The sequence below is a fragment of the Trachypithecus francoisi genome, unplaced genomic scaffold, assembly GCF_009764315.1.
Source record: "Trachypithecus francoisi isolate TF-2019V2 unplaced genomic scaffold, Tfra_2.0 Lachesis_group20, whole genome shotgun sequence".
Classification (NCBI taxonomy): domain Eukaryota; kingdom Metazoa; phylum Chordata; class Mammalia; order Primates; family Cercopithecidae; genus Trachypithecus; species Trachypithecus francoisi.
In genome coordinates, this window is record NW_022681466.1 from 56,292,971 (window position 1) to 56,317,795 (window position 24,825).

A 24,825-nucleotide genomic window follows, 5' to 3' on the forward strand; every position below is an offset into this window, starting at 1 on the left:
CCTTACACCTGTCTCTACAAAAAATACAAAAATTAGCCAGATGTGGTAGCATGTCCCTGTAGTCCCAACTACTGGGGAGGCTGAGGCAAGAGGATCGCTTGAGCCTGAGAGGTCAAGGCTGCAGTGAGCGGTGATCGTGCCACTGCACTCCAGCCTTAGCAACAGGGTGAGACCTTGTCTTAAACACAAACAAACACAACAACAACAAAGCCATTCCCATTACTTAGACATATCTGCCGCTGGATTTCATACAGGCATCTCAAACCTAAAAGTTCCCAAACTCAATACCTAATCTCTTTTCCCACATACTCCAAGCCCCTCCATTTAGCATCTTTTCTCCTGTCTTCTTTGTCTTGGATAATGGCAAGGCCACCTACCTGGTCACCCTCACTAGCTCATGAAGTCATCTTTTACTTTGTCTTCTCTTTTACCCATGCAGTTGCTAAATCTTGTCAATCCAACAAACTCAACATCTCTAATTTATCTTCTTTTTAATCCTCACTGAACTTGCCAGAATTGGCTCTTGCCTGGATGGCAGCTATCCCTTAGCTTTGCCCACATGGTTCCTGGAATTCTCTTGCTAAAACACAGGTGGGATCCACACCACTCCTCCTCACAAACAGCTCTGTAAGATTTCCATTTGCTTTGGAATGAAGCAAAACCCCGTTAGCATGGCATTCAAAGCCTTCATCTACATCTAGTCTTTGCAGGCATGGCTTCTGCTGCTCCTCCTAGTACATCTTGTATTCCAGTCACCAGTCATGAAATCCCTCTCTGTGCATCTATCCTTGCTGGTCTCTCTGCCTGGAGTGCTCTTTTCTCCATTTTTACCATTTGAGAATTTCTATTATTAAAAACAATAAAAACAACGGTGATTTCTGAACACTTGTTATATGCCAACTATTATATTGAATGTTATGTACGTATTATCTCTTTTAATTTTCAGAGAAATGAAATAACTTGCCCTGGCTAAAACGACGGAAAAAGGACTGATCCAGGATTTGAACTTGGTTCTGATGTTGAAGAGCATGATCAAGCAGTATTGGTGAAATTTTTTCTGACTCTTCATTATTTTTATTTTACTTTCTTTTACGTACTTATTTTTGTATTTTTAGTAGAGACGGGGTTTCACCATGTTGACCAGGCTGGTCTTGAACTCCTGACCTCAGGTGATCTACCTGCCTCGGCCTCCCAAACTGCTGGGATTACAGGCTTGATCCACCGAGGGATGTAACTCTTCATTATAATGGCTTTTGTGTGTGTGTTCCAAAAACAGGTTTTTATTTTTCGTTTTTAAAGCTCACTATATAGAAACAGTTTTATTACAGAAGTTAAGCACACAGACTCTGAAGTCACACTCCCCAGGTTTGAGTCTTGGATCTGTGACTTGCCAGCTGTGTGACCTCATGTCTCCTCTCTTTATCTTTGAAATGGGAACGATAATAGCACCAGCCTCATAGGACTGTTGTGAAGATGAAATGAGTCAACCAATATAAAGGGTTTTGCACAGTGCCTGTTATGTAGCTCTTGTCCCGCAGACACATCTAGTCCTTTTTTGTGTCTGTGTTCTGTCCCTTCCTAGATTCTGTCCTCTGGGAGGGGAGACATCTCCTTCATTCATTTTCCAATCCTCCTGTACCTGGCCCAACAGACCTTTTGCAAGATTGGGTGCTCCAAACATTTGTCAAATTGAATTTGTAAGTCTGCAGGTGTTTGTGCCGGACAATGAGACATTTGCAAGTTCCTGGTCTATGCTATGCTTTAATTACCTACAAATCTTGTAAAGAAAATGGTTCTTGAATCAGGCTGGTCATCTAAAAGCTTCTGCCCTGTTTTAAAAAATTCAGGTCAACTGTTTGTCATTTCTTGATGCTAGAAATATTTCAAATCTCTTCTAGCTAAATGTTTGAGGTGATGGCTATCCAGAATGCCCTGGTTTGATCATCATATATTGTATGCATGTATCAAAATATCACATGTATCCCATAAATATGTACAATTATCATGTGTCAAATACAAAAATTAAAAAACAAAATCCAAGTCATTGCCACTCTGCTTCTGTGAACAGGAAACCTTTTTACCTTCAAGCCTTTCCCAAGTCCCTTCCACTTATAAGGCCATACCTTTTCCTTGGGGAAAGAGGAACGAAACCCTTGTCACAAGGATCAAGACTTCTCAGACACAGTTGGAGGTATTCAGCTGTGGGTAAACACAAAGCCTGCCCTCTGCCCTCCTTTGCCCTTCCAGTGAGCAGTGACTGAGGTCCAGAGCTTTGGGTTTCACTTCTAACCATAAGCAACTGTGTACCTGCTAAGGAAGAAGGCTGCAGAACCGAAAGAGGCCTCGAAGGCATCATGGAAGGCCTGGCGATTTCTGGGAGGGCACCGGCTCAAGTTACATTCCCATATTATCTCATTATCCTCATGCTTGTTTATTTACATTTCAGCCTGTCTCACTTGGCGAGACTGCAGGAGTGAAGGGGCTGGAAGAGGTTTCAAAGGAGAGTGAACGTGGTAGAAAAGGAAATATTTGATTAGAGATTAACATGTCCTCTGGGGGCTTCTTTGACTTGGATTACTGTAAAAGTGCATAGTGTAGTAGTTGAGCACTCCCGGGGGTGGTGGGAGGTCTCTCTGTACAGAGTTGTGGCTTTGTTTCTGATGAGTTGCAGCTGCTGTGCATAATGTAGACTAGATCAAATGGGGCATGGAGGAGAAGAGCTGTTCACAGGACCAGAGTGATGGTGCTCGCTCTCATGGCAGAATACTAAATTAATCATCTTTACCTAAACCTGTGCTTTCTCCTGGGCTATACCTCAGTGAATACCTGCAAGTTGCTTAGGCTGTAACTTGAAGTCAACCTACAATCCTCTCTGTCTCCAGATCCTGTCCACTTTCCTTTCCGAAGGTCTTTCAGATCCATTTCCTTCTTTCCACTTCCACTGGCACTGCCCTCATTCAGAGTCTCATCATGTCTTCGTGGATTGCAGCTTCCTTCCAGGTCTCTCAGCCTCAAGTCTTAGGCCTCCCATTCAGTTTTCCGTGTTACTGTGAGAGGGATTTTTCTAAACTAACTTAAAACCCGTCCATGGTTCTCCATGGCTTTCCCGATCAAATGTGCTCCCTGAAGACTGGCATGTGAGCCCCTTCACACCAGTAATCCTGACTCTGCAAGCAATTCCCAGAACAAAAGGCACTTGTTCTCAGATCCTGCAGCTTTCTTTGCTTGCTTCTCCTCCTGCCTGGGACTCTTCCCATCCTCCATGGTTTCTCTCCTCCTTTCCTCCTCCTCAAGTTCAGATATTCCCTCACCCATACCCCTCTGTTGTAGCATTTATCACAAACTACACTGAGTCTCTTGACTGGGCAGAAGAATGAATTGTTTCTCAGCATCTAGCTTTGACATAAAAGTTGCTCAATAAATACTTGACGAATGAATGAACTCTATTAAAGTAGGGTTCAGTCACAGTTCAGGGAAGGGGCCCTGAAATAGCTGGCTCTGAAAGAAGGAAATACCAGTTATTGCGATTATGTTGTTAGATGGGTAGAAATTCGCATTCGATTAAGGGATAAAGTTTTGCGTTTTTAAGCTAAAGAAACTAAAGCCTATAAAGGCTGATTTAAAAGACCTCTTCTCTAGACTTGATGAAATGCTGTAATTGCCATCTTTGGCTGAACACTGAGGAGTTCAGGAGTGCCAAGCAAGTGTTTCCAGAAATGTCAAACCTGCTGTTTTAAAATATGTCATTCCAGGGCACAGTTAAATATACAACTTGCTCCGAAGAGGTGTGAGAAGTGGGCCGGCGAGCTGTGAAATGAAATCTGCCTAATGAGGGCCGAGGCCAGCACACACAGGGACCTATTTGCAATAAAACAACGTGACGTGACGCCTAAGAAATAGACAACATTAACACAAAGGGAGCCTACTACGTAGCACATTTCCGCTAGACATAAATAGGACACCTTTCCAGGCAGCAACTCTAAAAATGAATGCACCGCCTAGTGAGGTGCGAGCCTTCCTCCTCACTAGGCGTCCCGTGCAACCGCACGCGGACAGTGGGGCTCCAGCGGAGGCGGGACGGATGCGGAGAGAAGGCGTCTAGGAGACTGGGCCAAGGCTTTGACTGTCCGAACGAAGATTCTTTCGAACTTATTGATTTTTTCGAGTCTTACGATTCTTTCGAACCTTTTGATTCTTTCCATTCTCGGTTCTAAGCGTTGAAGGGCAGCTGAGAAAGGCAGCAACAAAGATGGGAAGGGAACTAGCAGGAGTTCTCAGAGAAAAATGTGTGATAATTTAGGGAAGAAGCCATAAAGGAGACACTGAGCGAGAAGCGGAGCACACGCAGAAGACGAAACAAGGAAGCGCGGAAGAGAAGAAGAACCTTGGCGAAGGAAGAGAGTGACCAAACTCGTCCGGGACGGGAGGAAGGCAGGCCGGCCCAGAGAGAATCGGCTGCTTTAAGGGAAGCCCCGCCCCCTGGTGGTGACGCTCCAGCAGACCCGTCCGCGATTGGTTGCGACCAGAGGGCGGGATGGGGTTGCTAGGCGCGGAGGGGATCCGGCGGGCCCCGGCCGCCTGGAGCGCGGAGCCGCGGGAGCGGAGCCGGGGTTAGCGGCGCTGCTGGAAGATGGCGAGCGGCCGAGAGGAGCGGCCGCCCTGGCGGCTGGGGCGGCTCCCGTTGCTCCTGTGCCTGCTGCTGCTGAGGAGCTCGGCCCGGGCGGCTCACATCAAGAAGGCGGAGGCGACGACTACAACGACGAGCGCGGGCGCCGAGGCGGCCGAGGGCCAGTTCGACCGCTACTACCACGAAGAGGAGTTGGGCTCCGCGCTGAGGGAGGCGGCGGCCGCGGGGCCCCCCGGCCTGGCCCGCCTCTTTAGCATCGGTCGCTCGGTGGAGGGCCGGCCGCTGTGGGTGCTGCGCCTCACGGCCGGCCTGGGGTCGCTAATCCCTGAGGGCGACGCGGGGCCAGACGCTGCCGGGCCGGATGCTGCGGGGCCGCTGGTGCCCGGCCGGCCCCAGGTGAAGCTGGTGGGCAACATGCACGGCGACGAGACTGTGTCGCGCCAGGTGCTGATCTACCTGGCCCGCGAGCTGGCGGCGGGCTACCGCCGCGGGGACCCGCGCCTCGTCCGCCTGCTCAACACCACCGACGTGTACCTGCTGCCCAGCCTCAACCCCGATGGCTTCGAGCGCGCCCGCGAGGGCGACTGTGGCCTCGGTGACGGCGGCCCGCCAGGGGCCAGCGGCCGCGACAACAGTCGCGGCCGCGACCTCAACCGTAGCTTTCCTGACCAGTTTAGCACCGGCGAGCCCCCTGCCCTGGACGAGGTGCCCGAGGTGCGCGCCCTCATCGAGTGGATCCGCAGGAACAAGTGAGTGTTGCTTGCCCCCCCCCGGCCGTGTGAGCCTCCAAGGGCTGAGGCTGGTTTCGGCACCCAGTAGGCGCTCAGACAATGCTGGCATAAGGGGTGGCGCGGTGGTGAAGGTGAAGGGAGACACCCTGTAACGGAGACAGGGCCCAGGCCGCGTAGCCTCCCGTCCTGCTAATCCTCAAAGAATTGCCTCCTAGAGGCTGTCATTTGTTCAAGGGATGGCTGGAGGGGACACTCCTTTCTGACATTCTGGTCCCTCTTCTTACAGGGGCATAGAATATGAGCGAGAAGAGATCTTAAGGATAACCTAGGTCAGCTCACACATTTGATAGATAAGCTGTCAATGTTGTTATCTTCTATCAAAAGTGCCTAATGTTATCGGCGCTATGCTAATTTTTTCTGTGACTGCAGTATCTCACTTTATTTTGGCCACAACCTGATGTCATAGAAACCATCAGTTTTGCATACGGGGAAATTGAGGGTCAGATTGGTTAACTGGAGTGTGGTTGGGACTTAGAATTAGGCAATCTGATTCCCGATAGTCCTTTTAGCCACGGAGGGAGACTGGAGCCCAAAAATGGCAGAGGATATTCCCAGGATCTTCCCCTTGCCTGTTTGAGAGAAACTGGTTTTTCTCCAATTTTTACCTCTGACTCAGCTTAAGAAGATATGGACTTGGCTGGAGAACTTGCACAGATCTGTGAGCCGCTTCATTTTAGACTCTAAAGGGTTTGTGATGCCATTTGTGCACCTTATTAGCCTGTGCAGAATGACTAATTGTCACGCTTTTAATACACACTTTAAGTGTTATTAATCATTGCGCGAGGTTTAAACAATTACAAAGTAGAAGAATGAGGACCTCAAGAAATTAGTATAAAACAAGAGAATGTTATAAATATTTATGAGGTATGTTGATGTACCCAGTTAAACTTTACAGGAATTGTTCCCACTGGCAAGATGTATGTGGGCTGCAATAACACGGACCATCTCTGTGGAAGAGGTAGAGCTTGAGCTATCTCCAGAGATGGGCAGGATTTTCAGCAAAAAGGAGAGGAATGAAAGAAGAGGGAACTCACTCCAGATGGCATAGTGTCTGAAGTGAGCAGGCATCTCTTCCCCTTTTTAAGCATCAGCTTTTCCCCATTTTTCTCTCTTCATAAGGCTTTTGCAGCAATAGCTAATCATTCCATCTTGATTAAAAGAAGGTTTCTGAGGGACTGCTAAGATAAAGAAGTTTACCTGCGGGACTTGGAATCATTTCTTCTACAAGACTTCAGTCATATATAGAAGATCTAGAAAATTCGTGGGTGTTAGGGCAGTTCCTGAGTCTTTTCATCTTCTATCTTTTACTTTACTCCTCTTGATAAGCTCTCTTATAGATATATAATTTCACATAGACGTTCTGGGAGGATTTTTTTTTTCTTTTAAGTACTATCGTGTCATGACCTCTGAACACCTGCATAAGAAATATGACTTTGACATACACTTACTGACAGAGCTGTGATGGCCAGGGCTTTTTGGAGATGATACATCAAATGCACTGTTTGCATTGCTTAAATGTTTAAAATGCTCTATTCTTGCACCTTTAAAATGCTGTGATCCTTGCAGGGATGTAAATTCTGTGCCTGGATTTTTTTTTTTCAGTGTTAGTTGTGCTGTAACCAAATATGAAAATAAGCTTTCTCTTGGTGCGAGTCGCCTTGAGGCTATACAGAGTCATTTTGGTCTGTGGCTGTGGACTATCCTAATCATATCTGTTCTTCAAACATGTAACTCTAATTAATCAAAAGGGAAAGTAGGTGATCATACTCTTCACCATTGACGAGTATATCCATCCTAACTCAGTCTTCAAAAATTCACTCAAAATGAGTACTCTGTGCTATTAACCAATAACAAAGGACACTGATATGTGAATAAAATTAAAAACACAAGCACACAGAGAATTTGATATTGATACCTAACTATAGCGTCAGCTTTATGGATAGGATGTTTTTAAAAACTCAAACATTAGTCTGTATGGGAAAACTATCCTTTTCAGTGTATTTTGTGAGGTAAACCATTTGAGTAATTTCTTGATACCCTATTCACCCAGCTATATTTGAATTAGGTTTTTGTTATTATTTTGAAAATGTAAAATTTTAAGGCTTAATTTCCTCCAGCTTAGGAAAATGAAGTTTATTTTCTTTGTTTCACTTTATATTTCATCCAATGGATATTGAGACAAATACTTAAGAAAATATACAAAAAATTAACTATATCATTCAAATGAAGATTTTATAGTTGACTCCTATATTTTTTTCACACTATGTTCTTTAAGTGAATATGCCTGCTTAGATTTTCATAGGAGATTAGCATATAAATGATATTTGGATGTGTTTGTGAAAAGCATTATCACAGTGTTGAGAGTGGCTGCAGATTATTTTTTCGGGGGGCTTATGTACACATATCTATGATTTTCTGAATCTTTGAAATTTAGTTTGTCAGATATTAAGTTATTTTAATTTTTTTCAAGTTATCTACGGGGTTACCTGAATAGCGTAATAGAGTTAATTTAGAGATTAACTGTTTAATATTTATAAACTCATTTGTAAATCTGTATTTACCAGCTACTTTAAATCTTATGCAAGGAATGATATGTGATACTGAAGTCAAGTATGAAAAACATTTGAGAGAATTTATTTGAATGGAAACCATAAAGTACCTTTCAAATAAGATTGGAGTTGATTTGCAAAGTTGATTTGACAAAAACTCAAAGCATAATCTTACAGCCATTGTAGTAGGTGTCACTTTCTCTTGAAATCTTCATTATAAGAGTGGCATTGGTACTTTCAAAACTGTGTAATTACAGTAAGGAAAATCTAAGTGAATTTTACTACTCAAGTAGATTGCAAATATTTCATTGTTCAAAAGTATTTGGTTAGGCCATTTTTGACAATATTTCTGAGAAGTGTTGCAAGAAATGTTGAACAAAATGAAAAACAGCATCTTGTAGAGAATCTTAGATTTTAAAGTTTTAATTAAAATGTATAATTAAAGTAGCATGCTTTACTTATTTAGAATATTTAGTTATCCATTCTATTTTACTAGAATATGAATGCCCAGAGGGCATTTGTTTGTTTGTTTCGTTCACAGATGTATCTATCCCTGGAATGTCGTTTGGCAAATAGTTGACACTCAAGAAATGTTTGTTGGTGAATGGATTACCTGAGCTGCCCCAGCCTTCTTATAACTTTCCCAAAGTCAGTGGGGGAAAAATATTTAAAAATTATTTTAGAATTATAAACCAGAGAGTAAATTGTTAATACCTTAGCTATAGAGGAGAGGTGGGTAGAGTGGAATCAGAAAGTTAGAATATTTTCTTAGTTTTTGTTTCTGTATCATTCTGTTACAAGGACTGGCAGTGGAAGTGGGGAGTAGAATGATAGTTTGTGAGGCAGTGTTTTCCTAAACAGGATGCTAGATATCTCCAAAGAAATGAACATTTGTTGAGCAGGGGCTATAAAGCGGTCTTTATGCCAGATTATGTTTCATGTGTGTTATCTTAATTTTCATAACAACTCTGAGAAATAGGTAGCATTAATCCCCATTTTACAAATGAGAGGAAAACTGAGGTTCAGTGAATTTAAAGGCAGTAACTTCTGATTATGTTATATTACTGGTGAGCAACAGATCTGGGAGACGGAATGTTCTTACCCATATTTGTCTGTCTGTGCCATTGCCACTACACCAAATGGCATTCTTCTCTGGTATCTGGAAGGGTGCTAATTAGAATTATATTAGTTTTTAGCTAGTTTCTTTTCATAGTCCATGCTAGTGTTTAATCACTGTCCTTATTGGCAAAGATCTATCTTCTGATGAACAGATTTTGTGTTACAAGTAATTTTCATTGTTTGATCTTCTCTGGGATAATACTACTCATCATGCTTAAAATAATCTTTCAAATTAGACATGATAGGTTTACTTTTTTTTAAGCATATAGAGAAATGTTATATATCAACCTCCTTTAGAGTTTCTGTAGGTCAGTTAATTTCAACAACAGAAAGGCAGAAGCAAGAAAACCCAATTTAGAATGGAAATAGAGAAGTATTTAATCTCTACTGATGGTAATGGTTTAAGCTGTTATATAAGGGAAAGATGCTTAAATAGGATTTAAGCTTTTTTTTTTTTTTTTTTGCCTTTAGCGTTTAGCTTTTACCATAAAAGGAATTCTTCAGTATTTCTATATAGATAAGTTTGACCAAATTGTAGGGTTTACTTAAAAGTAGCAGCATTAAAAAAAAATGTTTCTTTTACAGGAGCAGCCTTGTCTCCATGTCAGTTAATTTTTTTAATGGCCCAATCAGAAACATTGGGCCTTGAAAGAGCTGCTTCTACAGTGATGCAATGGAGGACTAGTCTTTGATATGGTGTATTGTTTTTCTCTGTAAGCAGCTCACTGAATCAGGTTGTTTTCTTTGTTTTTTCCTGAATCTCCTCAACTATGGCTTCTCTCTTGAAAATGTGAATTTAGTATATTGTGAAACTGGAGTGAAACACAAAATATCCTTTTAAAAATTAGATTCCCTACCTTAAAAATTCTCTTTGGATGGTAAATGTAAAAAGCATAAAAGTTATTAACCTAACATATATACAATGAATATTTATATATACCAGCCATGTTTTCTATGAAATTTACATATTATGAAATACAAGTCGTAGGCTGAACGATATGAAATTGTCATTTTTGTAGGTCAAAAAATGGGTGAGGGCCAGGCACAGTGGCTCATGCCTCTAATCCCAGCACTTTGGGAGGCCTGGCAACATGGCTACCAAACAGAAAAAGGTGAATATTGGCAAGCTCAAAGCTCATATAGTTCAACCTAATACATGAATTTGGAATTCCCTAAATAAGACATTTCCTGAAATACTAATTTATACTGTGTTATCCAGCTGTATTTTCAATGAAGGAAAACTCTTTGAAGTTACTTTAGGTTAACCTGAATTGTTAAAGCGGTTTGAAATCTTAAATTGATAATACTTTCTTTCCATTTTCTTTTGTTGTTGTTGTTAGTCTCCTTATAACAGATAACAACTGATAGAGTTGTTTTCTAGGTCTCCAAGAGCGATATTGGAGTTTATTTCTAAAAGATTTTGTGGAATTTTTAAATGCATTGTGTTTTGTGTCCTTTTTTAAGTGATACGTGATTTGGTTGTATTTTCAAAGGTTTGTGCTTTCTGGAAATCTGCATGGTGGCTCAGTGGTAGCAAGCTATCCTTTTGATGATTCTCCAGAACATAAGGCCACTGGAATCTATAGCAAAACCTCAGATGATGAAGTCTTTAAATACTTGGCAAAAGCTTATGCTTCAAACCACCCCATAATGAAAACTGGTGAGCCTCACTGTCCAGGAGATGAAGATGAGACTTTCAAAGATGGAATCACAAATGGTGCACACTGGTATGATGTGGAAGGTATGCAAAGCATTGAGTTTGCTACATTTTCCCCCTTGTTCGTTGAGATTTCTTATGTGTATTCTGAGCAGAAAAGAAGAAAATTTGTAGAAATTTAACTTTAAAAAATATTATTTCTTTTTGTTTTGAAAATGTCAAACCTACAACAAAATTGAAGGACTAACTGAAGACCTATCTGTCCTTCATTTAAATTCACCACTGTTATCTTATCCCAGATGCCTTGCCTCTCCCTCTCCCACATTTTCACTCTCTCTACATGCACATGCATGAGCATGCACACACACAATCACACAATCTTTTGCCAAACCATCCAAAAGTAGGTTGCAGATTTCACAACAGTTTTCCTGTAAGTTCCTCAGTATGTATTTCCCAAGTACAGGGACATTTTCCGTTTAACTATAGACTATTACCATAACTGAGAAATCAACGATAATTTAATATTATCATACCACATGCTGTCCATAACTCAGATTTCCCCCACTGTGTCCAAGGTAGCCTTGGTAGCCCTTTTTTCACCAGATCTAGGATCCAATCAAAGTTCAAACATTGCATTTGGCTCTTGTAAAGAGACCATGCTAATAGTCCTATGGAAAAATTCCATAATCTAGATTGTCACTTTTTTCGTGATAAGATTAGGTCAGATGTCCCAGCAAGACACTTATATAGGTCATGTTGCACATCATATCAGGAGACCCATAACATCAAGCTGTAAGAAGCCGAGTTGGACAGCTTGGTTAACATGGTGACCACCACCAACCAGGTCTCTCCAGTTAAATTTTAAAAATACGTATTTTTAAAGAGATAGGGTCTCACTCTGTTACCCAGGCTGCAGGGCAATAGTACAGTCATAGCTCACTGTAATCTCAAGCTCCTGGGGTCAAGCGATACTCCTGCCTCAATCTCCTGAGTAGCTGGAACTATAGATGTGTGCCACCATGCCAGCTAATTTTTACATTTTTTGTAGAGATGGGGTATCGCTGTGTTGCCGAGGCTGATCTCAAACTCCTGACCTCAAGCGATCCTCCTACCTCAACCTCCCAATGTGCTGGGATTATAGATGTGAGCGACTTCACCCAGCCCAGATCTCTCCATTTTACTTAAAGGCACATTTTCCTTTTGTATTTTAATCTGTGAGGTGATCATGGAATGCTGATTTTTTATTTTTATTGTGGTAAAACATATATATAACATGAAATTTGCCAGTTTAACTGTTTAAACATTTTTAAGCGTAGAGCTCAGTGGCACTAATATTCACAATGTTGTGCAACCATCACCACTATTTCTAAAACTTGTTCATCATCCCAAGCAGAAACTCTGTAAGCATTAGATAATAATTCCCACTTCCATCTCTATCCCTTACCCCTAGCCATTGGTAACCTCTAATCTACTTTCTATCTCTGTGAATTTGCCCATTTTAGATATTTTATATAACTGGAGTTATACAGTATTCTTCTTTTTGCATCTGGCTTATTTTTCTTAACAATGTTCTTAAGGGTGATCCATTTTGTAGCAGGTATCAGAACTTTATTCATTTTTATGGCTTAATAATATTCCTTGCATGTATATGTTAGTAATACATTTTGTTTATCCATCTATTGATGAGCACTGAATTGTTTCCATCTTGGCTACTGGGAATAATGTGTAATGAACGTTGGCATTCAGGTATCTGTTTGAGTCCTTATTTTCAATTCTTCTGGATATATACCGAGGAGTAGAATTGCTGGGTCAAATGGTAATTCTATGTTTAGGTTTGACAGACTATTTTCCATAGTAGATATACCATTTACATTCCCACCAGCAATATATAAGGGTTCCAATTTCTTATGAAATGTTATTTTTTAAAGAATTGTTTGTTTGTTTGTTTCAGATGGAGTTTCGCTCTTCTTGCCCAGGCTGGAGTACGGTGGCATGATCTTGGCTCACTGTATCCTCTGCCTCCTGGGTTCAAGTGATTCTCCGGCCTCAGCCTTCTAAGTAACTGGAATTACAGGTGCCTGCCACCATGCCCAGCTAATTTTTTGTATTTTTAGTAGAGATGGGGTTTCATCCTGTTGGCCAGGCTGGTCTCGAACTCCTGACCTCAAGTGATCCACCCGCCTCAGCCTCCCAAAGTGCTGGGATTACATGCATGAGCCACCGTGCCTGGCAAGAATTGTTAATACAAACTTGAACTGTTTATCTTTTCTCTTTAAATGCAATGAAAACAGCTATTACTCTTTTTAAACTTTAGGTATACTTTGAATAATAACGTTTTTGTTTTTATGCACAGATGTAGATGTAGAGGGAACTTAGAAAGAACAAATCAACCAATGGAAATGTCATCAGTGTAAATTGTTTCTTTTCTAGGAGTCTGCCCATGATGAAATGCCTTAGGTCTTCCTTACCTTTTTATTGGCAGTCACGTTATAAAGTGTCTTATGACATGTCTCTTAATGTGTATTTAAACCTTTGAATTACTCTTTTACTTTTTATATCAAGCCATGTGTACCCAAAATGGGTCATAAGTTTGAAAATTTAATACCTTTGCTATGGGATCTTTGGGGTGTTGCTTTTCTGGCTGGAAACCTCTGTGCCTCGTGGTACCTTTGCCCAAGTTCTTGTCCTACCTCCAGGAAGAATGAGGTATGCAGACAAGTGGAGGGTGAGCAAGACAAAGAGGAGCTTTATTGAGCTCAGAGGAGACCTGCAGTGGGCAGCTCCTCTCTGTAGGCAGGTCACCCAGTCAAGTGTTCGGCCCTCAGCACAAAGGAGGCCCTGGAGTGGGTGGCTCCTCTCTACAGGCAGGTCATCCTGATGAGTGTTCAGCTTTCAGCAGAGAGGAGCTACCCTCTAGTTGTCCCATCATCTCTCCATCCTCTGCCTTGCTCTGGCTGAGCCCAGTGCTTTTATGGACCTCAGAGAGGAGGAAGTTGGTTCATGGGTACCACGGGCAGCCTGGAAAAGGCACCACAAGTCCCCACTCCAGTCTGTGGGACTGGCAGCCTGGTCCCCAGCCTGAAGGTGGGGCCTTACCAGGGACCCCCTCCCTTCTACCCAGGAGCTGGTCTACCTCCTGCTGCCTTCCATGGCATCCCGGCTGCTCGTGCCAAGGGGCACCTGCAAGCCAGTGCTGAGTCGCCTTCAGTCCCCAACCTTGGTTCCCTCTTCCATGCTTGTCAGTGCCCAGTCCGGGGGTGGGGGCCCAGGCAACAGGGCCCAAGCATGTGCATACCCCTCTGGGCTGTGACAGTGCACTGCCTCAGCTCCAAACCCACTCCGAGATAGGAGCAGATGCAGGAATGGGGAGAGGCCAGGCAGCAGGAGCAGGCATCTCCAAGCCTGTAAGGATAAGGGGGGCCTAGGAGGTTGGGAGATGCAGCTGCTGCCAGCTCCCAGCTCCCAGCTCCCGCCAATTCAGTGGAGCATGCAGCCCCAGCCATGCCCCCTGGGAGGCTTGAGGGGGACCTGGACCTGGGCCAGTGACTGGGCCAGGGGAGACATTGCTGTAAGCTTCCCTGTTGCCCTGGGGCTAAGAGGTGGCCCAGAGCTGGTTGTGGGCCTTGGGCCTGGCTGTCAGGAGTGTCAGGCTGGGAGGTCACCCCACATGGGGTGGACACCGGGGACTTGGCCCCAAGTGGCCAGTGCAGAGCCTCCTCCCGAGCCCAGGAACCTGGGACCCTCAGTGGGGTGGGCGCAGTGGCTGCACTTCTGGCCAGGTCCCCAAAGCTGGAGCCGCTCCTGCCTTCCGCCCCACCCCCGAGGTACGGCCCCAGCTCCACATAGGGGTCCCTCTGTGCCTGACTACATTACTCCCCCGCTGTGCTGCTCTGGGCCTGACCCCATTACGGCAGCGGGTTGTGTGGCAGCAGAAGGGGTGGCTGTCTGCCTCCTTCCTGCACCCTCCAGCCTGCTGCTGCTATCACTTTCTAGAGTTTTCTGATCCTCCTATAGTTTCTGCCAGTGTTTCTTGAATATCAGAAGCATTCAAAAAGAGGTTTGACATACTATTTAGAAGTCAAACCTTCTCCGCATAACAATTAGAGGTGATTTGAAAATCATTAAAAGTTTTTTTTATAGATAACGGACTTACTTTAATGTGTAATTTTTACATTTCAGTCCTTAGTAAATATATTTAATAAAACCTAACTTTGTGACCTGGTGGTTTTGTAATCTAGTCAAGTTGCTTAATTTATTTGACATGATGTTACTTAAAATAATAGGGTAAATACTTAACTTTGCCTTTTGGGAAAAAGTTGTAAAAGATTAGAAAGTAATTTCTAACTGACAGTTGAGGAAGGTAAATCTATCTCATACTTAAAAAATAAATATCCTGCCTCTACAAAAAGTAGGTGACTTTGGTATTAAGGCCAGAGATCATTTGGTGAAGCTAGTTATGATGAGATTTTTCTGATTATTCAAACATCTGAAGAAGCTACATTATGCTGCTGTCATTGTTATTTTTATGAGCATCAATTTTTCTCTTGTTTCAGCAGAATGGTCAGGTATGTCCTGTGTTATTTCTACAATAACTAGCTTATTTCTCTTCATACCTCAGCAAATATTGAGCAGTTTCCCCTTGAAGAGGAGGCTGTGATGGTTTTAGTTTCAACAGAGTGAATTCATTGTGTTTAGTAAGTAAGATGTTATGAAACCTTGTGACTAGGCATGTATTAAAAAAACCCGGATGTCCTGGAGTAATTTTTTTTTTTTTTTGAGACAGAGTCTTGCTCTCTTGCCCAGGCTGGAGTGCAGCCGTGGTCTCAGGTCACTACAGCCTCTGCCTCCTGGGTTCAAATGATTCTCGTGCCTCAGCCTCTTGAGCAGCTGGGATTGCAGGTGTGTGCTACTATGCCGGCTAATTTTTTGTATTTTTAGTAGAGACAGGGTTTTACCATGTTGATCAGGCTGGTCCTGAATTCCTGGCCTCAAGTGATCCGCCCACCTTGGCCTTCCGAAGTGCTGGGATTATAAACAGGAGCCACATGCTCAGCCGAGTAATTTTACTGATGCTCTATGTGATATATTCAGGAATTGTAGCTTAAAGAAGTATAGACCTTTAGAGCTGAAAGTGAATATATTGATTTAGTCCAACCTTTTTGTTTTAGAGAAAATCAAGGCCTGAGAGAGGAACTAACTTGTGCAATATAATTTATTCATATAGCAAATATTTACTGAGTTCCTGCCATGCCACATACACCGTATTAGGTGATGGGTATACAGTGAGAGCAAAACAGAAACAACTCCTGCTCTGAGGAATCAGACAGTGTATTAGTAGTGTGGAATGTGGGGTGATTTGGGCCCTAGTGCCTTTGCCTTCATTGCCAGGGCTGACCTAGCATATCTAGCTGCCTATATGGGTGAGCCTTGCTTCGCTCAGCATGTCTCACAAACCTCCAGGATCCATTTAGGAAATGGCTATCCTAATAAGGCTAATGAATAGCCACCTCCCCTTCCAAAGCCTTGTTATTGTGAGACCTACTCTGGACTTGTTCATGGAGCAGGATGCCTTTTTTTTTTTTTTGAGATGGAGTTTCACTCTTGTTGCCCAGGATGGAGTGCAATGGCGCAATCTCGGCTCACTGCAACCTCTGCCTCCTGGGTTCAAGCGATTCTAGTGCCTCAGCCTCCCGAGTAGCTGAGGTTATGGGCATGTACCCCCATGCCCAGCTAATTTTTGTATTTTTAGTAGAAACAGGGTTTTCCCATGTTGGTCAAGCTGGTCTTGAATTCCTGACCTCAAGTGATCCACCTGCCTTGGCCTTCCAAAGTGCTGGAGTTACCTGCCTGAGCTACCGCGCCCGGCTGCCATTTTTTTTTTTTTTTTTTTTTAAATCACAGCGCGCTGATTTGTATGCCATTTGCCTACCTTTCTTCACAGTTTTGAGGACATTGTAAAAATCATACGATGTTTTAGCATGTTTATTCTAAAGCAGATTTAATAAAAACTGAACTGTAGTTTTAGGTCAACTTTTAAGCCATGGCATGTGCTTGTAGTCCCAGATACTTGGGAGGGCCAAGGTGGGAGGATCTTGAGTTCAAGCCCAGCCTGGGCAAAATAATGAGACCCTGTCTCCAAGAAAACAAAGAGACAAAAAAGAATTGCCTTCTTTCAACTTATACAATTTAAGGAAGGGCAAGCAACTTATAATTGAAATTATTTGATCAAAGATCATAGTTTTATGTAACTTTTAGAAGTTTTCTTGGGCAGAACATTGTTATATTTTATTTTCTTGCAGATAGAAGAACAGTAGAAGGCAGTGCAGTGTAGTGGCAAAGAGAGAGCTTTGGAATCCCGTTGCCTTAGGTTGGAAATCACAGCTCTACCTTGACTAGCTGTGTGTGTGTGTGTGTGTGTGTGTGTGTGGTATGGGTGAGAGAGATAAATAATATTGGACAAGTTAATGAATTTCTCTAAGCCTCAATTCCCACTTATATAAAATTAGGATAAATACTGTCTACTCACAAGATGAGGAGGCTCAAGTGAGAATGTGTGTAAAGCACTTTAGCCTAGCATCTGGTGCCATGGCTACTTATCTCTACTAGAGTTTAAACTTACTCTTGAAGGTAGGGACTTTGTTTTATTCCATTTTCTATTTCTAGCACACAGAACCATGCCTGGTATATAGAAGGTAAACAGTAGTCTTTTTGGAATAAATGAATTTTTGCCATCCGAAATATAAATACATAGTTATTTGATCTTTAGATAACCTTTTTTTTTTCTTTTGGAGACAGTGTCTCACTCTGTCACCCAGGCTGGAGTGCAGTGGCGTGATCTCAGCTCACTGCAGCCTCTGCCTCCCAGGTTCCAGCGATTCTCCTGCCTCAGCCTCCCAGTTAGCTGGGATTACAGGCACGCACCACTACACCTGACTAATTTTTGTATTTTTAGTAGAGATGGGGTTTCACCATGTTGACCAGGCTGGTCTTGAACTCCTGACCTCAGGTGATCTGCTCACCTCAGCCTCCCAAAGCGCTTGGATTACAAGCATAAGCCACTGCACCCGGCCTAAAATCTTAGATCTTTAGATAATCTTATAGAAATGTATAAAAATATTCTTCCTAGTTTTGCTCCTACTCTGAGAAAATAAGGTTGCCTTACTGGTAGATCCTAGATCATTATTATTTGAACTTTTTTTTCTTACTTGAAACCTATAATATGAAATACCTTTTAGTTGTTTATGTACATTTCGTATATATATATGTGTACATAAAAAAATTTCATGGAACAGTGCTTTTACTATACATTCTGGTATTTTTTTTTTTAGTTCTATGTCATTCTTTTTTTAAAAATTTTTTTAATTATTATTATTATTATTTTTTTATTATACTTTAAGTTCTAGGGTACACGTGCATAACGTGCAGGTTTGTTACATATGTATACTTGTGCCATGTTGGTGTGCTGCACCCATCAACTCGTCAGCACCCATCAACTCGTCATTTACATCAGGTATAACTCCCAATGCAATCCCCTCCCCCTCCCCCCTCCCCGTGATAGGCCCCGGTGTGTGATGTTCCCCTTCCCGAGTCCAAGTGATCTCATTGTTCAGTTCCCACCTATGAGTGAGAACATGCGGTGTTTGGTTTTCTGTTCTTGCGATAGTTTGCTGAGAATGATGGTTTCCAGCTGCATCCATGTCCCTACAAAGGACACAAACTCATCCTTTTTTATGGCTGCATAGTATTCCATGGTGTATATGTACCACATTTTCTTAATCCAGTCTGTCACTGATGGACATTTGGGTTGATTCCAAGTCTTTGCTATTGTGAATAGTGCCACAATAAACATACGTGTGCATGTGTCTTTATAGCAGCATGATTTATAATCCTTTGGGTATATACCCAGTAATGGGATGGCTGGGTCATATGGGACTTCTAGTTCTAGATCCTTGAGGAATCGCCATACTGTTTTCCATAATGGTTGAACTAGTTTACAATCCCACTAGCAGTGTAAAAGTGTTTCTATTTCTCCACATCCTCTCCAGCACCTGTTGTTTCCTGACTTTTGAATGATTGCCATTCTAACTGGTGTGAGATGGTATCTCATTGTGGTTTTGATTTGCATTTCTCTGATGGCGAGTGATGATGAGCATTTTTTCATGTGTCTGTTGGCTGCATAAGTGTCTTCTTTTGAGAAATATCTGTTCATATCCTTTGCCCACACTTATTGATGGGGTTTTTTTTTTTCCTTGTAAATTTGTTTGAGTTCTTTGTAGGTTCTGGATATTAGCCCTTTGTCTGATGAGTAGATTGCAAAAATTTTCTCCCATTCTGTAGGTTGCCTGTTCACTCTGATGGTAGTTTCTTTTGCTGTGCAGAAGCTCTTTAGTTTAATGAGATCCCATTTGTCAATTTTGGCTTTTGTTGCCATTGCTTTTGGTGTTTTAGACATGAAGTCCTTGCCCATGCCTATGTCCTGAATGGTATTAGCTAGGTTTTCTTCTAGGGTTTTTATGGTATTAGGTCTAACATTTAAGTCTCTAATCCATCTTGAATTAATTTTCGTATAAGGAGTAAGGAAAGGATCCAGTTTCAGCTTTCTACTTATGGCTAGCCAATTTTCCCAGCACCATTTATTAAATAGGGAATCCTTTCCCCATTTCTTGTTTTTCTCAGGTTTGTCAAAGATCAGATGGCTGTAGATGTGTGGTATTATTTCTGAGGACTCTGTTCTGTTCCATTGGTCTATATCTCTGTTTTGGTACCGGTACCATGCTGTTTTGGTTACTGTAGCCTTGTAGTATAGTTTGAAGTCAGGTAGTGTGATGCCTCCAGCTTTGTTCTTTTGACTTAGGATTGTCTTGGGAATGTGGACTTTTTTGGTTCCATATGAACTTTAAAGCAGTTTTTTCCAATTCTGTGAAGAAACTCATTGGTAGCTTGATGGGGATGGCATTGAATCTATAAATGACGTTGGGCAGTATGGCCATTTTCACGATATTGATTCTTCCTATCCATGAGCATGGTATGTTCTTCCATTTGTTTGTGTCCTCTTTGATTTCACTGAGCAGTGGTTTGTAGTTCTCCTTGAAGAGGTCCTTTACATCCCTTGTAAGTTGGATTCCTAGGTATTTTATTCTCTTTGAAGCAATTGTGAATGGAAGTTCACTCCTGATTTGGCTCTCTGTTTGTTACTGGTGTATAAGAATGCTTGTGATTTTTGCACATTAATTTTGTATCCTGAGACTTTGCTGAAGTTGCTTATCAGCTTAAGGAGATTTTGGGCTGAGACGATGGGGTTTTTTTTTTTTTTTTTTTTTTTTTTTTTTTTTTTTTGTTGAGATGGAGTCTCGCTCTGTCGCCCAGGCTGGAGTGCAGTGGCCGGATCTCAGCTCACTGCAAGCTCCGCCTCCCGGGTTTACGCCATTCTCCTGCCTCAGCCTCCCGAGAAGCTGGGACTACAGGCGCCCGCCACCTCGCCCGGCTAGTTTTTTTTTTTGTATTTTTAGTAGAGACGGGGTTTCACTGTGTTCGCCAGGATGGTCTCGATCTCCTGACCTCATGATCCGCCCGTCTCGGCCTCCCAAAGTGCTGGGATTACAGGCTTGAGCCACCGCACCCGGCCGACGATGGGGTTTTCTAAATATACAATCATGTCATCTGCAAACAGGGACAATTTGACTTCTTCTTTTCCTAACTGAATACCCTTGATTTCTTTCTCTTGCCTGATTGCCCTAGCCAGAACTTCCAACACTATGTTGAATAGGAGTGGTGAGAGAGGGCATCCCTGTCTTGTGCCAGTTTTCAAAGGGAATTTTTCCAGTTTTTGCCCATTCAGTATGATATTGGCTGTGGGTTTGTCATAAATAGCTCTTATTATTTTGAGATACGTTCCATCAATACCGAATTTATTGAGCGTTTTTAGCATGAAGGGCTGTTGAATTTTGTCAAAGGCCTTTTCTGCATCTATTGAGATAATCATGTGGTTTTTGTCTTTGGTTCTGTTTATATGCTGGATTACGTTTATTGATTTGCGTATGTTGAACCAGCCTTGCATCCCAGGGATGAAGCCCACTTGATCATGGTGGATAAGCTTTTTGATGTGCTGCTGGATCCGGTTTGCCAGTATTTTATGGAGGATTTTTGCATCGATGTTTATCAGGGATATTGGTCTAAAATTCTCTTTTTTTGTTGTGTCTCTGCCAGGCTTTGGCATCAGGATGATGTTGGCCTCATAAAATGATTTAGGGAGGATTCCCTCTTTTTCTATTGATTGGAATAGTTTCAGAAGGAGTGGTACCAGCTCCTCCTTGTATCTCTGGTAGAATTCAGCTGTGAATCCCTCTGGTCCTGGACTTTTTTTGGTTGGTAGGCTATTAATTATTGCCTCAATTTCAGAGCCTGCTATTGGTCTATTCAGGGATTCAGCTTCTTCCTGGTTTAGTCTTGGGAGAGTGTAAGTGTCCAGGAAATTATCCATTTCTTCTAGATTTTCTAGTTTATTTGTGTAGAGGTGTTTATAGTATTCTCTGATGGTAGTTTGTACTTCTGTGGGTTCGGTGGTGATATCCCCTTTATCATTTTTTATTGCATCTATTTGATCCTTCTCTCTTTTCTTCTTTATTAGTCTTGCTAGCAGTCTATCAATTTTGTTGATCTTTTCAAAAAACCAACTCCTGGATTCATTGATTTTTTGGAGGGTTTTTTGTGTCTCTATCTCCTTCAGTTCTGCTCTGATCTTAGTTATTTCTTGCCTTCTGCTAGCTTTTGAATGTGTTTGCTCTTGCTTCTCTATGTCATTCTTTTAAAAATATGTCTGAACCCACTAATATATCTCACAACCCACTAATGGATGATGACCTGCAGTTTGAAAAAACACTATTCTTGATCACTCTGTAGTAGAGTGATCATTTATTTTCAAATTCTAAGTAGGAACAAAACATCTTACAAGTTATTTGTGATAACTTATTATTTGGGTTTTTCCTCCCAACTTGTTTATATGTTTCACTTATTTCCAGTGAGGACTGAGCCATAGATATTTATCTCAGATGTTCTACTTTTAGATTGCCTTCCCTAAATTATGAGTGAGTATTGAGTTAGGAAATTGGTCAGAAATATAGTTGTCAGGCCTATGTATTGCTCATGTGAGTCTGTGGATTCTATGATTGGTTAGGACAGCTGCCATAAAGCTTTGTATTTGTCTTCTTAAGCCACTATAAACTTGAGGCTGAGCCTTTTCAAACTAGTAATTATGATTGTTTTCTCCTGTGGAAGAAGAAGAAACTGTTCTGTGGGTTTACCAAACTTTCTTCCCTCTCCTTTTATACAATGGACAGAGTTATGAAATGTGGCCAGAAAGCATATAATGTAACCAATTCAGTTTTTTGTGTGAATATCAACTTCTTTTATCATGCAGATAACTATTCTTTCCCCAAACTGAAGATCAGACTGAGCAGTAGCAATGTGCTTTAAATACTGAAGTATATTTGGCTGGAAGTAGATTGTTGATGGAAAAGGAAGAGCATGGAGAGAATAATTATCCACCTGTTTTCAACAATGCTGTTGAATGTTTAGATTTGGTCCAGAAATGGACCAGAAAGCTTATTTTTGAGGAGTATTTTCTGTGTCATTAAATAGGGTATTATGAATTAACCCATATAACACCAGAAAATTGTAATCTAAAATAAAAAGGAATAAGATGAACAGTGTATAAGATGAACAGTGTATAACTGTAAAAATACAACATCTGATATTAAGAAACAGACAAATCCATAAATATAGTAGGAAGTTTAAAATAGGCCTCTTTCAGAACTGTTAGGTCATAAAGATCATAACTGTTAGATCACAAAAATGTGAATAAGGATACAGTGGATTTGAATAACATAAATAAACCAATCTGACCTAATGAACATGTACAGAATACTGTCCTTATATCTAATTTTCCTGCAGAACCTTTTTACTAATTTGAGGTATGGATGACTAAGAAACCAGCTGTCACACTTAGGGAAGATGCATCTGGTTCTGTTAGTGCTTGTGTTACTTTGTTTTTAAGATTAGATATTAAAAACTAAACAACAAAGATACACAGGTAAAATGGGCCCAGGAGCATTGGAGCACACTTGTAATCCCAGCACTTTGGGAGGCTGAAGTAGGAGGATCGCTTGAGGCCAGGAGTTTAAGACCAACCTGGGCAACGTGGTGAGACCTCATCTCTAAAAAAATACAAAATACAAAAATTAGTGGGGCATGGTGGTGCACTTCTGTAGTCACAACTACTTGGGAGGCTGAGGCAGCAGGATAGTTTGAGCCCAGGAATGTGAGGCTGCAGTGAGCTATGATTGTGCCACTGCACTCCAGCCTTTTTTTTTTTTTTTTTTTTTTTTTTTTTGACAGGGCAAGACCTGTGTCCAAAAAAAAAAAAAAAAAAAAAAAAAAGGCTTATAGTACAGGGTTCATAGGATCAAATCTAATACTTCTTAGCATGGGAGCGAAGATCCCACAGTCTGACTCAAGCCTGTAAGTTTAGCCTCAGCTCCTACCTCTCCTCTGTCACCAGGCTACTTGTCCTTCCCAAATGTGAACCTTCACATGTTAGCCTATTCTGTGTCTGAAATGCTTTTCACCAGTTTAGCTGTAACCTCTTCTGAAACATCTCCTGTAATAACTGTCACTATCCTGCCTTCAAGAGCTTTTTGTTTATATAGTACCATCAGTATAATACTTATCTACTTATATTGTTAATAGTTTTTTGTTTCCTGTTAGTGTGTGAATTATTTGATGATAAGAACAGTGTAGTGCTATTCGTTTTGGAGTTATCTTTGTGCAAAATATATTGGCAGAAAAGAGTCCTAGATGAGGGAAAACTAGAGAGGTGTTTACAGTCATCTGGAATGAGGCCTCTTTGGAGATAAGGCCTTTACCTAGAAGGCATGTAGGGGAATGAAAAGGGAATATAAGATACATATATAAGAAATTACACAAGAAGAATTGCAGAATTGACCATTGTTTAAATGGCAGAACAGAATGTCAAAGAGAGGATGTCAAAGATACGACTTTGAGCCTGGATTAGAAAAAATGGGAGTGGGAAAAACCAATTGGATGGTGGGGATTGGGAGAGAGAGAGAGAGAGCAAGCAAGTGAACGTGTATGTGTTTGTGTGTGTGTGTGTGTGTTCAGGTGAAAGAGGAGTGAAAACTGGAAACATTAGTACTTGATGTACTAGTCACAAGTACCCAATGGGCAGTTAGGAAATAGTTTCTACAGCTTGGGAGAGAGGTCAAGATGAGAAAGGGATTTAGGAGTTTTGAGACATTTGGAAAGCATATGGCAGTGTACATGATTTTGAAAATTGAATTGATAGTGTTTTCTGGCATAATTAATTGCATGGAGCTAGAAGTTCAGCCAGAACATATATATATATAAATGAACAGATGTGTGCTTTTTTTTTTTAACCTCCAAAGTGAATACATTTCGTACTGAAATGTTTTCCTTAAGGTATGCCAACAATTCAGATATTAATTCTCAGCCTGATCATATTTTAAAGGTACAGTTGATAATCAAATGTACATTAGTAAACTGCTTTGGGTCTTGCACGTTAAAGAGCTGGTTGAGGCTTTTTCTTCCCTTTATTTTCTCTTTTAAAATCTGAGTGCTGCCTAATTTAAAAGGAAAGCAAAAAGGTGAAACAATACTCCAAAGCAGTATATTTGCTTGGAGTCATGAGTTGGCTTTAGTAAACTGAAGCATACCTAGTATAAAGACTGACCTTTAGGAGGAGTGCAGTTGTGTACTTTGTAACGTGATAATAGCCCTACATGAGGAGAACCTAACACTCCTTTAGGATTTGGCCCCCGGTCTTTAGATCTAATGTGTATAAATTGGATGTACTTTTTTTCTTTTCCTTGTTTCCTGTTTAACTCAGGTGGTAGAGAATGGGAGAGTACATTTAAAAAAAAAAAAGGAAAATACAGTTCAAAGAGCTGTGTGGGAGACAGTCTTAACCAAGTTAAACAAAAATGAAAACAGATGCAGGACTGTGTAATTTAGTTTAACTCTGTAGAATCATATCATTAGCAAATATAT

The 24,825-nt window shown here is 41.5% G+C and overlaps 1 protein-coding gene across 1 annotated transcript in view; it reads left to right on the forward strand.

The window, feature by feature from the left end:
• Positions 1 to 4,537: 4,537 nt before the first annotated feature.
• The window catches only part of CPD (carboxypeptidase D), a 97,293-nt gene continuing 77,005 nt past the window's right edge, over positions 4,538 to 24,825 (forward strand). Inside the window, exons 1-2 of the mRNA XM_033184451.1 lie at positions 4,538 to 5,376; positions 10,580 to 10,827. Coding sequence (XP_033040342.1) covers positions 4,631 to 5,376; positions 10,580 to 10,827 — 994 coding nt within the window. The 5' untranslated portion in view covers positions 4,538 to 4,630. The remainder of the gene's footprint in view (positions 5,377 to 10,579; positions 10,828 to 24,825) is intronic.